At 28.8% G+C, this 17,861-nt stretch overlaps 1 protein-coding gene across 3 annotated transcripts in view; it reads left to right on the plus strand.

The window, feature by feature from the left end:
• The window catches only part of LOC119602459, a 278,587-nt gene that overhangs the window by 203,765 nt on the left and 56,961 nt on the right, over positions 1–17,861 (plus strand). For all 3 annotated transcript variants that reach the window (XM_037954018.1, XM_037954003.1, XM_037954010.1), the window contains 4 exons: positions 554–664; positions 4,518–4,721; positions 7,484–7,635; positions 9,416–9,560. In XM_037954018.1, the coding sequence (XP_037809946.1) occupies positions 554–664; positions 4,518–4,721; positions 7,484–7,635; positions 9,416–9,560 (612 nt within the window). The remainder of the gene's footprint in view (positions 1–553; positions 665–4,517; positions 4,722–7,483; positions 7,636–9,415; positions 9,561–17,861) is intronic.

Consider the following 17,861-nt stretch of genomic DNA (forward strand, 5'->3'; position numbering starts at 1 on the left):
TTTTAACATCAATCTATACAAACTAATTAAACTTGATGAATACAATTAAAAACATGCTTTCCAATCTCAACACGGCTAATAACGATTTAGATGGTGACGTCTGTTAAGAAAACAAGTATAAACACACACACACACACACACTCAAAAAAACAACGAAATAAAAAAGTAACGAAATGTGATATTTTAATTTCTAGAAAACACGCATGTAAATTAAATACTTTCAGACCTAAGGGATATAAATAAATAAAAAGAAACCCAAACAATTGAAAAAAAAAACTAAAACAGTTTGCCAACAATTTATATAACTTCCCCAAAACAGGAAAATTCTATGGTACACCCAATTAAAAGTCAAACAAGTAACGGGCAAATGTATTATACACGCAATTTTTTTTTTTTTTTTTTTTTTTTGAAAAAATAAATTATGTCATTTAGTTTAATGCATTGATGTTAACACTTTTTAATTAACTGATTTTTGTGTAGTTTTTCTATTTTACTTAAATATTATTCACATTTTATTTAATGTGCATTTTATTTGTATTTTATTTATTTTTAGTACCACCCGAAAGACCTATAATTTATAAGCCAAATCGTCATGAAAAAACCAGCAATGTGGAATCATTTAATGAGGGTACCGACATCGTTTTAATATGTGAGGTTTCAGGCGGTAAGTTGATAAATATTGATGACATTAAAAATACATACATACTATATTTGATCTAAACTAATTTTTATTTGCACATATGTATATATACCCTTCATCTTCTTGGTAAAAGTATGTATAAGTTTGTCATTCCGTTTGTAATTTATATCTTAGTCCTTATAGATGGCGAAGTAGTTTAAGTTTTATACATAAGTCCGTTTGTCTGTGTGTTTGTTAAAATTTATTTTCTAAAGACATCAGTAATCAAAAATAACAACAACATATAGCTTTATTGTTATACGTTTATGAACTATAATGAAGGGTATATTAAGCTTCTGCACAGCCGATTTTAGTACTCCTACTTATTTTTAGAAAATGTTTATAACTACAATTTCATTTTATAGATTTCTGTTTGTATGCCTTATTTTAATTAACAATTTATTTAAATTTAAATGTTATTTTGTGGCTTATAAATTGAATGCCATATTTAAATGCAATTTTAATTGTAAGTTTTAATTTACCAGAAATATTACCACAATATTGGTTTATTTTATATATAGTTATGTATATGTAGTTTATACTCAATATATCGAAATACTTATGTATGTATATCCGAACAGTTTGTTTAAATCCATTTGATTTTGTTTATCTATGTGATAAACTAAATACACATAGAATTTTTCTATATATATTTTTTTGTCCAGTTAGATAAAAAGCAAAAATACAAACTAAAATTTAATTAAAATTGTGCCAATGAAACATGGAAAAAATTGCTAAATAATACTCGTAATAAAAACAAAGTAATACGTTTATACAATATATTTTTTATGAAAATTCAATTTTGATTGTAGATTTTTAATTGAAACATAACAAATTTTATTCACTAGCAAGGGAGGGGTGAATGGGCATTAGGATCCATATAATATTTAGAATTTTGAACATTTATTTGTTTTGTTTTTTTGGATTTTTTAAACTACTAAGAAATGAACTGCAAAATCATGTAGTTTATATGCATAGAAATCATTGTATACATATACAATCTTGAAGGAAAAAATAAACGTATGTTGGTTTTATCTAAGATTATTTTATTAGTATTTAATTTGTTTTTAGTAAAAGTAATAGTTCAATGAAATAAAAGTATTTGGTAAAAAAAACTATTGATTATTACTAAATAAGATCAAAGTTATAGGATTTTGAAAATAATAAATTTTTTTGGACATTTTGGACATACAGGGTTTTATTCAAATGGCTGCTACTTTTCACCTATTGGTCCTAGCAAAAATTGTCAAAAGGAGTTCAGAAAGCTTTTTATTCATTTATTTCAATTTTATTTTTTAATTTAAATAAATATAATATTTAAACTCAAAAACTTTGCTTTTGGAGTTAAATTTTTTTTAAATATATATCCCACTCGCATTACACTAAGTAATCACAAAGCTCTTAAAGGCAATGGTCTAAGCTCGCTTTTGAGCAAAAAAAGATACAACAAACGTCAATTTTGAAAAATAGGGGAAAATTTAGTGCCAAAAATTAAAAAAAAAATATTTTTGAGTTAAAAAATAATGTTTTTGATAGATATGCCACTCGCATCCCATTATAGGACATTAAAGCCCTTAAAGGAAATTGTATAGAAAAAAAATGGAAAGAATGAAGAAGTAGTTATCTGAACTCCTTTGGACAATTTTTGCTAGGAACATTAGGTGAAAAATTACACTCATTTGAATAAAACCCTGTATGGCCAAAATGTCCAACTTTGACCCCCTCTAAGTCCGGCAGTTCTTAACCAATAGAGCTGAAAATTTGTGTCTGACTATCCAATAGTACTAACGTTTGTGCAAATTTCGTCAAAATCGATGTTTTGAGTTGAGTCACTTGACACGAAATTCCCCATATAGTGCATTAGTGTGGCCCCAAAATAGAATTTTCTTATGTTCTAACTGAAAGTTCATTCTAGGATATCATAACCTGGCGTTTATATTTGGTAACATATATCAAATGATAAAAAAGTTATTTTTGAGGTTTTCATGATTTTTTATACCCACCATAAATAAGTTTTATATGAGCCAGAAGCTCTCTACTAAATTTTATGAATATCGGTCCATAATTGACTAGGGTCAATATAAAGTTCCCTTCAGAAAATGACGTTAACGCCCATTACTGGCTTAAAAATACGAGTTTTACAATGAAATTGGGCATAAGTAAGTTTCCTACGAGCCAAAAGCTATATACCAATTTTTATGAGGATCGGTCCATAATTGACCCTACCCTCATATAAGGTTCCCTTCAGAAAAGTTTGTTACATAGAAAATGATTTTTCTATGTATGGAGGAAGCATTACTGGCTTAAAAAGTTGAGTATGGCGATAAAACTCAACACAAATAAATTTGAAAGAGTCAAAATCAGTCTACCAAATTTTATGAGGATCGGTCGATAATTGACTCTCTATATAAAATGCCCCCTGCAGAGAACAGATGAAATTCGAAACTAATAAGAACATATACATAAAATATATATATTTTTTTTGATTGGTCCCCAGTTCCCTACCAGCGATTGAAAATTCTGACCCTAGTATAATTTTTAAAAATAATATATCTTCGATTTTTTTTGACATGGGTCTCAAAAATTCTGTAATTTTTTAACTGATTGCGGGAAAAATAATCTTAACATTTTTGTAGAGTATTTTTGGTCCATTCTAAATATCACCCTGAGGTTTATAGGAGAACATTCCTTTTAACTCATACGGTATATAATACTCTTACTGGTTTCATATTAAACATAAATTTTAGTTGGGATTGATATTGGTCTCTACTTCCTCTCAAGTATAGAGCTATTTGAGCTCTACATAAAAATATGAAACGATTCCTAAGATATAGATTAATGGAGCATGACGTGATGTGAGAAAAGTAAATCGAAATGTTCCTGTATCAAAAATATCGGCTAATTATGGGACTATCTTCCAAAAAAAAAAAAAGGATTCTCACCAAAGACATTAGGAAATCACACTGTTTTAAGTCTAAAGTATATTTAAGACGATTTAAGTCGAGAACTTTGACAGTAATAAAACAAAAAATATTTATTTATTGACTGGGTGATCCTGTAGGCGTGTTGGTAGTGCTGCTGCACTGCAAGATTTATAAAACAAAATTTCTATACAAAAATTCATTAAAAACAATTTCAAGCCATATACTTTTTCATGAAAAATTTATCTCAATCTTTAAAAACGACATATAAAAAACAAATTTAAACTCTTATATTTCTTAAAGATTTTTTTCCTAAAAAAAAGTATCAAACGACAGTAAAAGACATTTTAGTTTATAAACAAACTATTTTTATATAATTTTCTTTTATTTTTAAAGTAACATGACTTAAAAGGAATAAAAGAAACATAAATAATGTTGCTGCCAAAATCAAGAAGCTCCACAAACTGTTGAACTTAACTAACCTAGATGAACTGAAAACAAATAGTTGTCAGTTTTCATGTCCTGGCTATGGTCTATTATTTTTCTTTTTTTAATGCTACAAAAATAGTAAATGATGTTTATTTCAATGTTTACGAAATGAACAACAATCTTTTGCAAGCTTCATTTCTTTATTTCTACAAACTTACATACACATACATACATACATACATATGTATGTATGAATATTTTTGGAATGATTTCTATTGTTTATTGCATCATTTCATTTTTTATTTCACATCTTTTTTTTGTATTATTTACTTGTTGTTTATTTGCTCTTGTTATCTTAATTTAGTCTATACACAAACAAATTGTGTTTTAGGGTTTTTGTTACTTTTGTTCCCAAACTCTTAATACATCAAACTTTGTATATGTAACTATAAATATTTTTTTATCTATTTTTTCTTTCTCTTTTACAGGACGTCCACATCCCAATGTTACATGGTATTTGGATAATACGGTGATTGATGAATCATTTGAACATCGGCCGGACGGTAAGACTGTTAACCACTTGTCATATCCAAATATTGGGCGACAACATTTGAATGCCAGATTAGTTTGTATGGCCAGCAATACGAATTTAACACCACCAAACAGTAAAGTGGTCATACTGGATGTCAATTGTAAGTATCGATTTGTGGTATTTTTTATGTTTTATGATGTAACCAGATTCTACATCTAACTCTGTCTGTATTTTTTCGGTTTAAGAGGATGTAGGAATTTGGCAACCATTACATGCCTCTATTAGTTTAACTCAAATTTATTTTTTTATAAGACCATAAGTAAAATCTATTTCTATAGTAATGGACGTTAGTAAAATTTGTTATTGACAGATATTTTGATGCTGAAATGGTTAGTTAAATCAGGTAAATTTTTGTGGCAGTTATTTGAAAAAGTAAATTGTTTTTGTAGAAAACCAATTTTTTTTTTCAAAACAGACAAACATTTAAATTGGACAACAAGAAATGATTGACAATTACTAAATGTGGTACATACTTAGTAAACAAATTCAAAAGAACATATATTTACAAATATGAATAAAAACCTAATTTTATAAGAAATATTTGAAGTGAAAATAAATTTTCAAAATGTAAATAACGAGTGTAGAGTAATTCATCCAAAATTTAACTATTTTTTTAAATTAGAGCAACTTTAGGGTAACTATTCTCAAATCGCTTAGTTCAAAACATATAATACTTCCTATTTTCCCCCTCTAGAAGTGGGTACACATACATACATCCCACTTGCATCTCTCTAAGTAACCACAAAGCTCTTAAAGGAAATGGTCTAAGCTTTCTGTAGAGCAAAAAAAAAAAAAAAAAACAAAAACGTCAATTTTGACAAAATATTGAAAAATTATGTGCCAAATATTGAAAAAATCGTATTCTTGGCGACTATAAAGCCCTTAAAGGAAATTGTATAACCTTTCTTTTAAGAAACAAGGGGGTATTTTGGAAAAAATTATTTAATTAATAAAAAATATTTTAAAAATTAAAAAAATTAAAAAATATTTGGAAACAGTCAACAAAAATAGCTATTTAAACTCCTTTGGCAATTAAAAAAAGCCATGTATGACCAAAATGTCCAACTTGGACCCACTCTAACTCCGTTAGTTCTTGAGTTGGGTCACTTGGCACGAAATTGCCCATATATAAAAACGAGTAAAAAATTATAGTAAAGCGTAGCCGACCATATGATACCCTACACCAATTATGAGTATATCTAAAATCTGTATTATTTTTAATAATAAAGCATTTATGTTGAATTTTTCCTTAATTTCGATATATTTTGGATGAAAAAACAAGTAGGAAAGTATAGTAAGGCATGGCCGACTATGTGATATCCTACACCATGAGTATATTTTAAAAATTATTTTTCATAAAGAAACATTTATGTTGAATTTAATTCCGATGTATTTAAGTAATTTATTGATGAAAAACAACATTTCTAAAAGAGGCTTTATATGAGAGTTAGGGTAAAATATGGGCCGATCCTCAACAAATTGGGAGGAGGGATGTATTTTTATATAAAGGTTAGGGTCAAACGATGGCCGATCATTATAATAATCGGCATGGTCATTTATGTCTATATAAAACTTAGTTGTGCCAATTTTTGAAGAGATAGTAGTATATTTGACGTAGCTATGAGTTAAAACCCCAAATCGGAAGGTCAGGTGGTATGGGGGCTAGGTGAAATAATTGATCGATTACAACCATTTTCAATAGGCATCGTATGGTCCAAATTTTATCAAAATATCTTGAAAATTGTGACCTGTAGCTTGCGCACAAAGTTTACATTGACAGCCAGCCGGACAGAAGGACGGACATGTCTTATTCGACTCAGAAAGTGATTCTGAGTCTATTTACTTAAGGTGTATGTAGGACCAATATTTTTGTGCGTTACAAACATCACCACTATAGTGGTGTAGGGTATAATGATTTTCTGATGGCGGCTATATATGCGTGCTAGGGTCAATTATGAACGGATCGTAACAAAATTTGTTGGATGGATTTTTGTTACAAACATCAGCACAAATCCAATATACCCTCCCTACTAAAGTTGTGTAGGGTATAATAAAATCCTCCAAAATACCAGTTTTCAGCATTATGGAATTTTTTTCATTCTATGAATATTAAACATTTCATAACTTTTTCTCAATTTATAAAATTCTAAGAAAATTTTTTACACATATTCTAGAAAAGGCAAACTATATATTTTTATTTATAAAATGTGCTTAACGGTTGGGCAAAATGTCCATTTAAATGGTATATCATTTTATGCACTTCAAGTATTCATTGACCTTTATATTTTATTTTTAGTTGTTTGCTTTCAACGCCTATAAATAATTCGATTCTTTTTAAATAGCGTGACATTAAAGCTTCTTTCGAAAAGGTTTTGCAGCAACATGTATTATAAAGATCCATTCATTGTTAACTGCAGTGCGTGTTGATGTTAAAGTTTAAGTGTCACCATTGTAGGAGAAAACATTCGTGTTTAGATAAAATAGTTACTAACAATGGTAGTATTTATTTAAAATTTTATTGTGTAATTACTAAACTATCTTAATTTGGTTGTCTGCCATCTATGACTTAAATAGCTTAGACAAATGAAATACGATTAGAGAAGAACATAGACACAGCTATTACAGAAACGTTTATAAAATTGAACTCAATGGACACATGTTACACCAAATGAAATATTAAAGTTTTTAAAATCATTTTATTACTACTGCTTTAAAACAACTCATTATTAAATAATTATAAACTTAAATTTCATTTAACAAATATGTTGTCTTCCTAAATTAAATAAAATTATCTCCCTTTTTTAAATACTTTAATAAACATGGTTAATACTAATTTCCCTTTCGTTTTTTTTATTATTACAGTAAAACCAATTGCAGTTCATATAATGACCAAGGATAGATTTGTATCAGCTGATCGCACTTATGATATTGAATGCAAATCATCTGGTTCAAAACCACAAGCCGTTATATCCTGGTGGAAGGGTAATAAACAACTGAAAAAACTAACAAAAAATGTAAGTCAACGTCACATTTTATAAACATGACATTAAAAAGGCCATACAACTATAAAAATACATACTATACAAAAAAATATAAAGAAAAAAGTTTTTTCTGTTCCATATGTATGAAGTGCAACAACAAATTTTATAAAATCGATATGACCCACATTTACACATACAAAATACTAAATACAAGTGACACATGAATTCCGTATATACTAGACTTACACACACTTACAAAAATACTACCACATATAAATAATATTACTACCAACACCATGCTAACTATGCCAACTATATGACATGGTTTAAATGAAATATTTGTAACATTTCCGTCTACGTTTTTTTTAGCCAGATTTTTCTATAAAGACAGATTTGTAAAGGAATTTATTGAAATTAATAAATTAAAAATTAAATTTATACGTCTAATAAATTCAAATTTTATAGTAATAATTATTAATTGTGTATCTCTTTTTGATAGAAGAGTTCATCTTAAAACAAGCAAGAGTCTTATATTCATTAAGCAAGGGTAACTCTTCATGTGCTCATTTATGAGATTTATGCTGAATGTATTGTAATATATATCAATACCCAGCAGTTCGGTCGGACAGTCCCGAACTACCTATTTAACCCACCTCTTAAGTTACGGATGATTGACTTTGTCCTACGAGAAAGTAAATCGTTACCCCATAGATTTCGAAGAGACAGACAGACTCTTTCGCTTACAAAAGGGACACTAAAGTGACGATTATCTTCACCCTCGTTTACAAAGAGTACATCCGTGCCGAAAGACGAATTAGAACCAACCAGGTGGTTAAACCTTTGTGGAAATCACTGTCTTTTTCAGATGCATTGACTATTTGTCGAACTGCTGGGTATTAATATGAACATGAAGATGATGTTCGATAAAGTGTCTTTATGGAGTCCTGTATCAGTTGAGGACCAACCTTCAGGAATTTAAAAGTGATTAATTTCTTAGAATAATTAAAGTCTATCGACAATAAGCTGTATTTCTGCCATATGGGCAATAGCATCAATTATAGACCGATGTAGTAGACAAAATTCGGTTCTCATGAGAATTGTGGGACATTTGTTTGGGCCGAAATCATGGATCTATGCTATGGTTCAAAGGATAAAAAGGTAAATTTTTATGGTTTTTACAATTTGCCATGTTTCACGCAAAGGAATTATATGAAATTTGAGTATAATGTAAATGGTCTTTGAGAGGAGCTGTGGATAGTGTATGATCAATTGAATGACAATTTTATACTTTTGTAATCGCACATTAATGTTTGAAATGCCATTGAAAGTACCTTTCGAAGACCTTTCATATGTAACTAAAATTTTGTACATTTCCTTTGTAAGAAATATAGAAAAAATTATATAAACCTCAAAAAAGGGAATTTTTATCCTTTGATCACGGAGGGACCATTAGAAACTTTCATTTATATTCATAGTACATACTTTCTGCACATTTTACTGACAACGTTGTAAGATCTGACAAACCTGTATCAGAGCTTTTACCTTAAATTCAATCACGTAACGATGTTAATCAACTAACTCCTTTAAAAATCTGCTTTTCAAATGTTTTTGCTCTCCACTTTTTTAAACATTTTATATTGTTAAATACATAGTTGTTAATATTAAAGTACTTTTTTCTCTTTCTTGTTAAAGGCAGTTTAATTATATGGCATCATGAACATTTCTATTGGACTTTATATCGAAATTTTTACTTAACACATTATCGTCTTTAAACAAAAATTTCAATTTTTTTTTTTACTTTATATACTTACAGTTTAATGAACCCGACAATCAATCTTTGAGTATATTAACATTCACGCCTACTCGTGAAGATGATGGTAAATATTTGACATGTCGAGCGGAAAATCAATTTATTGAGGGCAGTGCTATCGAGGATAAGTGGCGTCTGGTGGTACACTGTAAGTAAAAAACAAATTATAATATAGACCAATAAAAACAAAAACAAATAATATAAAATGAAGTAAAGTAAAGTAAGAAAAAATATACTGAAAATTATATAGAAAAGACATTTTACTTAATTTATATTGCAGAGTAGACCACATAAGTCGGTTAAACGTTGTAGAAGCATATAAATTAACATAAATAAATTTACACTTTAGGAAGGGCTCAGTCTTCCCAGTCTTTTTTTCTCTATAAACAAAGATTTTTTTGGTTGGTTTTCGAGGCTCTAGAGAGAGTTGTTGGTCTTTGGGTGTATGTTCATCACAGTATGTAAAAACTAAACTAACAAGTAAAAGATACAGAAATGTGGTAATGGCTGGTGGAACAGAGAGCTAGCTGTTGTATGTATGTGGTGGATGGTAGAAGAATAAAAATTACAAAGAACTAAAAAAAAATATCAAGCAGTCACGCTATTTGAGGTTAAATGTTTGTAGTTGTTATTTAGTTGACAATGGCCTGGGCCCATATTCAATTTAATTCAATTGCAAAGCTTTTGTAAATGCCTTTAATGATATTGTTTTTGCAATTTCAGAACTGTTCTGTTCATTTTTTTCCACTATTTGCTGCTGTTATCCTGTTGTGTGGTGACTTAACTAGAGTTTCTTTTTATGTATGAGAGTGTGTGTATGTATGTGTGTTAGAATGGCTATGAATGTGAACTGTGATTAGAAATGAAATTGGCCAAGTTTCTAATAAAAGTAAATTACATAGAATGTTTTTTCCTACTGCTTCTTTGTATGGTTTTCCATGTATTTTGTTGAGAAGACCCATTGTTTTTTAGAACATGAATGTAAATGCTTTCGTTGTTATTGTTTTTGTATAAAAAAATTAACAAAACTAAAAATTGGAACATTTGCTTCGGAGTAGTCCAACCAAAATTAAAGAGTATTTAATGCTGAGAGGATTAAAATTTTAATTTTACTAAGTGTTTGTAAAAGTGAGGTTTCCTTTCGAAACGTTAACGTTATCTTTTTCATGAAATAGATTTGAATTTGTATTCTGGCAACAACCAGCCACATACTAATGCCTTTTTCGCCTAATAAGTTTTTTTGCAGTTGTTGTTAAATGGTAAGCTGTATTTTTCCAAATGGAGACATGGTTCAGAGACATCCCTTGAAATTTGTATCTCCTGTTTCCCATTCAATATATGCACCATATCTTTTATGAGGGCTTTCATTATTGCTTATTAAATTCTAAGAGGTTCAGGCCATGTCCGTCCGTCCGTCTGTCTGTCTGTCTGTCTGTCTGTCTGACTGTCTGTCTATCTGTCTGTCCGTCTGTTGAAATCACAATAGGGACCACACCGGAGGAGCTGGACGGTTGAAGTTTTGCATAAATATTCTTTATTAATAAGGTTTATGCGGTATTTCAAATGGGCAATATCGGTCCACGTTTTCGGATATCCCCCATACAAGTGGTCCCTCCAGCGGCTTTAGCGGATATAACTGTTTTAGAAGTACGAGTATAACAATTAAATTCGGCATGAGTAAGTTACTTACGAGCTAAAATCTCTTTACATATTTTTTGGAGGATCGGCCCCTTTAGAAAATTATTTTAACGCTAATTACCTATTGGTATAAAAATGCGAGTACAGAGATGGTATTCGATGTAAACATGTTTATATGAATCAAAATCTGTGTAAATCACTTTATGAAAGGCGGTCAGTTAATTTGATGAGTGCTACTGATGTTTATAGGAGAGTGTTCCTTTTACGGCATACGGTTTGATAGTGATAGCCCACATCTCAAGAGTTTATTATAAAATGCGTATTACTTTCAATATTTTTTTGTAAAACACCATGAGAAATGTCCTAAAAAATATGAAATAGGTATATTTTTTCTAATTTTGAAAATTTATATAATGTTTGGACACTTCTGATATAAACGGCAATGTCTATAAACTCTATTTGTAATTTTTTTCTGCAGACATTTTTTTTCAATTTTTACAATCTATATAATATGTTTATACTATTATTGCTGTAAACATGGTTTGCTCTATAGCTGTTTTCATTTATACGATGTTTTATTCTATTTTTCCATAATAAAACAACAATTGAAATTACCATTAAATACATTAGAATTGTATATGTACGTATTTATATGTTTACTTTATGTGTGTACATAAATGTATGAAGGTACATTATTGTTAGATTGTACTGGACAGAACAAAACAAAATTTAGCAACAACTACTTGTTAATTTTGGTGTTGAAATGTTCCTGTTAACTGTGTCTAATATTAAATGATTCTAGTGTGCGAGTTACATGTCTAAAGCTGTTTTGTTTTATATTTATTTTAAACAAATTCAGGCAATATTTGGTCCTGTGTTGACAATTTATTTTAATGTCACCTTGTTTTTGTGTTTGTGTGCATATTTACAATATAGTTTTATAAATGTTATACAAAAATATCTAAGTACTTAAATATATTAAATAACCCAGTAAGCATTTTCAACAAATAAATAAGCTACTTAGAAAAATTTTACAATTCTTATTTGTTATTATTTTTTCAATAAATTAGTTTGTTTTATTAAATCAAAATAAAAATATTTTAATCTACAAATAGTTTCCATTCCAGAAATTATATTTATTGGGTTACAAAAAATTGCATGCGTTTCAACTAGGTTTTTAAATGTGCATATATTTAATTAAAAAAAAAACTAATTTTACATTGTGGCTGTGTATCATTTAACGCCATTTACATTTATAAAATCTAGCCTTCCTGCTGTTTTAAATTGTTTTAGGAACACTCATACGTATGAGTGTGTTATAAATTAAAGTGACTTTTTTCTCTATTGGTTTCTGTGGGCTAATAATATTGAAATATTTATGTACTGGTTACTATTTACAAGCTAAATCCCAACACTCCGCTACCACACATACAGACTCACCCCCTCCTTCCCCCTCAAGTGACAAATTGCACAATTTTCAAGGGATGAAGTTCAATCAACTTCAAATGTATGTTTGTGAAATGGAAGGCTTTTATAGTTTTTGGTTATTTGGTTTTCTAAACAATATAACATTTATTTTAATTAAATATAACCTTCTTTTTTCGTTTTGTGTGTGTGTGTGTTAAAGAATTTTTTTTTTATCAAATACACCAAACTTATGGGGTTAAATGTTGCGGTGTGTTTGAAATTGGTTTGTTTTCGGGCAATGAGACATTATTAGGGGGAAAAATAAAATAAATTATTATTTTTTTGTGGTGACCATAGGATTATAATCAGGAGGTGTTTTTAACTGTTGTTGTTGAAATTTATTATGTGTTTGTAAAAGAGAACAAATTAATACGAAGGTCTCTGTATTTGCTCAGTTCAGGGTAGATAAAAATTTAAAGTACTTAAAACACTTAACTATCAGTACTATAAAAAGGAAGACAGTGATTTAATATAAATGAAAATTTATCGATTAATTTTTCAGTTTTTTTTTCTGTTTTTTCGTCCGTCCGTCCGTCTGTGTGTCCATGTAAACAATTCACAATTTTCAAGATAATTTAATGAAATTTTGTTCATACTTTTCTATTGGCCTATGGAGGAAACCTGTTGAAAATATAATGACTAATTTGCAAGAAATATATTAAAAAATACATTCCTATGGAATTAAGCAAACATACCTTAATCAAACAATCCTGTATATGGCATCGCATTATACAGTTCCTATTATAGTTTGTGATTGAAATTGTAACTATAAATACACCACTATAGTGGGGAGGATATTATGGTTTGTTCAGACTTTTGTAACACCCATAAATATTGGTCCTACCCTCACCTTAAATCGGCTCAGGATCATTTTCTATGTCGATTAAGCTATGTCCGTCTCTTTGTCTGTCTACCTGTCTGTTTGTCTGTCCATCCGTCTGTGTGTTCGTGTAAATAATTCAAGATAATTTTATGAAATTTTGCTCATACTTTCCTATTGGCCTATGGAGGAAACCTATTGAAAATATAATGATTAATTTGCAAAAAATAAACTCTGAAGATACACTAAATTAAAAGTAAATCCTTTAATAATTTATGTTATTAAAGAGCATATAAGTTTTTGTTCTTCAATTTTAGATCTTAATTTGTTCTCCTATTTAAATTAAAATTTTAAATTTCATTATATCAACATTTTAACAACACACTTTAAAGTTTATTCACCTGATGTTTATGTTGGCATTTTCTAAAACTTTTTAAATAATTCATTATTTTCATCAAAATTTACTGATGCTTAAAAATCAAACATGTTGCTGCAATTTTTTAGTGTCAACCCTTTTTTCACATCATCTGCTGTATTCGTTACGATTTTTACGATCCAAACCAACTAAACTACATTGTTAAAGTAATCAAACAAACATACTGGCGAAAAAAACAAAAAAACTAAACGAAAAAATTTGTAAACAAAATGACACAAATACATATTACGAGTACATATAACATTGTTACTCACCTGAGAATCATTTACATTTTAACGTATTAAAACTTGAGCACACCTTCACTCATACTCAATCCAATACTCAACACTACTACACGTACACAAATGCAAACAATCAAACATTGTTACATTGAACTGAGATAACGAGCAGAGTTTTAAAACAGTTCTGTCTAAAAAAGTTCCATTTACAAAAAATTCAGAAAATTTTGCAACTATAATCAAAATCATTTATTAAAATTGTAAAAATATATTTTTCATTTAATAAAATAAACGTATATTCAGAAAACTATTACTTATGCTTAAAGAATCTAAAAATAATTTTTTTCTGTGTATATAGTGAACAATTGTTCTCAACAAAAATGATTTTTTGGTTTTAGAGACCTGCTCTTAGCAAACAACTGAATTGCAAAGTTTACTGTTAGTTAGTTAATATTACTGTAACAATACCCAGAGTCCATAAAGTAAACATTGGCCCAATTACGAAGCACTTCCACTAGTTGTATATATTACACATATATATTTTTCCTCTTTTTTTTTTGGAAACCGGCATTAAAATACGCTGATTTTATATAAATTTTTTTTCACTCAGCCAAATAAACGTGAGGCAGGCTGTAATGAAAAAAAAGAGGAAATAAATAAAAAAATATATAAAAATATACCACAATATGTAAATCTCAATGGATTTAGTTGGTTAAAGTTGTATTTTAAGGATTAACTAGTGGCTTTTTTTATACTCGAGTACATTTTTAGTTATATAGGATATTTAAAGTAATGTTTTGTTATAATTTTACTGACTTACTTTATGAGGTTAATTCCCTTCCATACACAATTTACAAGGACATTCCCCAAAAAGCTGAAAATGAAAATAAAACGAACAACAGAAAACTTAATTACTGGTTTGATGGGGTTGTAAAATAAAAAAGGAAATAAATAAACAAATACGAACAGTTTTTTCCTTTGTTTTATTAAGATTTTTATTTTAGTTTTTTCCTTTTCGTAGTGGTATTAAGGATCAATTTCTTTTTCTTGGTTTTGTTTTCGTATAAGAAATTTTTGTTTATAACATGTTATAAAAGGATATGACCAGTTAAATTGCCAAACATTGGCTAAAATATTTGGTATTTTATTTTATTATATGTGGTAGTTCTTTTTTCTAAGAAAGTTTAATTTAAAAAGTGAAATAAACAAAATATTTTTTTTAGTATATGATATTCAAATGTTACAGTATCCCAATAAAGACTTTATAACTCTATTGCATATTTTTTTAAAATATTATAAATAATATACCATTATATTGCAGTTGAAAAATATTAAACAAACATACATATCGCTCATTTATTACAAGACTGGCAAAATCCAAAAAAGTCGTTTCGAGAATGTTTTATGGCATTTTATTTTAAAATAACTTTTAATGTAATTTAAAAAGTTAATCCAGATCCATATAGTGGAGGTTAATATGTTTCTCATCTATTTATCTAATATTCGTGAAAACATGATAATTAGTTCTTACGTTAACAACAAGAAAATCGATCTTGCAGCAAAAATAATAAACGTATATGTATGAAATTTGATAAAAAGAAAGACTTTAGTATGACTCATGTTGTGTTGAATTCAGTTCAAAAAAACGTGAACGAATATGAATTGTTTCTAAAAAGCTTTTAAACAAGTTCCTATTAATTGGGAATGACAATTGAGTATTTTTCTGAAACGTATAGTCAACTAATTCCATGAGATATTTCGATGCAGAATAGGAACTTAAATCTCTTCGTAAAATTTTATAAGGATCGGTCCATAATTGACCCTACCCCCCTTTCAGAAAATGGCTTTAATGCTCATATCTGACCTTAAAAAGCATATATAGCAATAAAATTTGACATAAACATATTTATCTTAAATCATTTTCTTAAATTTTATGAGGATGGGTCCATAATTGACCCCACCCCCACATATAAGGTCCTCTTCAGAAAATGACTTTAACGCTCATTACTGGATCAAAAATGTGAGTACAGTGGTAAAATTATACATAAACAAGTGTTGTGGAAGCCAAAAGCTCTCTATCAATTTTTATAAGGATGGGTCCATAATTGACCCTAGCCCCCATATAAGGTCCCATTCAGAAAATTACTATAACGCTCATTGCTGGCTTTAAACTGCAGGTTCAGTGATGAAAATCGACATAAAAAATTACATTAAAAGCTCTCTACTAATTTTTAGGAGAATCAGTCTATAATTGACCCATATCCCCCATAAGGTCCCTTTCAGAAAATTACATTAACGCCCAGTACTGACTCAAAAATGCGATTACACATAAACAAGTTTTGTGCTAGCCAAAAACTCTTTATCAAATTTTATTGAGATCGGTCTATAATTGACCCCACCCTCCCAATAAGGTTCCCGTCAGAAAGTGACTGTAACGTTCGTTACTGGCTCTGACGATGAAATTTCCCATAAACAAGTTTGGTATGAGCCCCTACACCCCTATTAAAGACTCATTAGGAAATGACTTTAAGATCTTTTCCAAATATTTCCCTGATGGTCATATTAATATCGACATATGATTCACAATAGATCTAATAAATGAGAAAATTGCTTCGATAATATAAAAGTTTATTAATAAGGATGATTTGATGGTTGGTATATAAGATTCGGCATGGTCGAATATAACACTTTTACTTGTTGAATTTTCAAAAGAGCGAGAATCCATGTGAAAGGCGACTGCAACAGATTTACAACATCCGCTTTTAATAAAACTTACCACACATATAATATATATCATATCTTCCACATATCATTGACTATTTGAATGGAAACTCATTCCAATGTAAAAATATCGCGATTTGAAAATTTAAAAATTTGATAAAATTATATTTTTGAGGAATATTGAAATTTTTAATCTTCGAAAAAATAATTATTGCATTCTCATCAGCTGTATTCATGAATACATATTCGAAATCAAAAGCTTTTACAAATATGGAAATTCATGCATTAGATGCACTTAAAGGCCATGTAGTAGTCAAACTAAACGATTGCATTCTTCTCTACATTTTTAAAGTTTGTCAGAAATTTATGCGTAAATCTTGAATAAACAACGGAATGAAACAAAGAAATAAAGTTAAATCATAAAAACCGAATATAAAATGTAATTGTTTGCAAAACTCAAATACGTATGGATATCAAACCCAAAAAAATCGAAATCAACTAAAGTGGCGAACATTCAGTTGTAGATGTTGCTGCAGTAGTTGAGTTGGGAAAATGAAAACAAAACAAGTTAGAGTGCTATATTCGGCTGAGCCGAATCTTAAATACCCTCCACCAGCAACTTTTGTATTAATACATTTCTAATTAATAAAATATTTGTAGAAATAAGTTTTCTCATGTCTTAAATAGAAAAATCCCAAGATTTAAACAGCCTAAATCTACTACAATTCCAAGATTTATTGAACATTAGAAACGCCACTTTCATTTAAATTTTAAATAGCGCCCTAAGATGTGCTTTAGCGATATCTCGTATTTGCATGTATGCATGTGTGTGAAAGATTTAAGGATTTTAAAAATACATACATATATATAATTTTGTTCTACACAAATTGATAATGCAAATAGTTAAATACGGTTAAAGCGCTTTTAGGGGCAGGACCTAGTATGAGAGATATGACCAAACATAGACCGATCGTGAAAATTTTTTGAAATAGCATTAAGTGCTTTTTGCATTACAAAATAGTATTTATGAACAAAAATAGTATTTATTTATATCATTATTTGGTAATGAGTTATGTGCCTTTAAGTGTTTTTCTGAAAGGGACCTTGTATGGGAGCTATGATCAATTATGGATCGATAGGAAAACAATT

This window comes from Lucilia sericata, unplaced genomic scaffold (assembly GCF_015586225.1).
Source record: "Lucilia sericata isolate MDLA Ls3-8-SP2 unplaced genomic scaffold, ASM1558622v1 Contig000007F_arrow, whole genome shotgun sequence".
Taxonomy (NCBI): Eukaryota; Metazoa; Arthropoda; class Insecta; order Diptera; family Calliphoridae; genus Lucilia; species Lucilia sericata.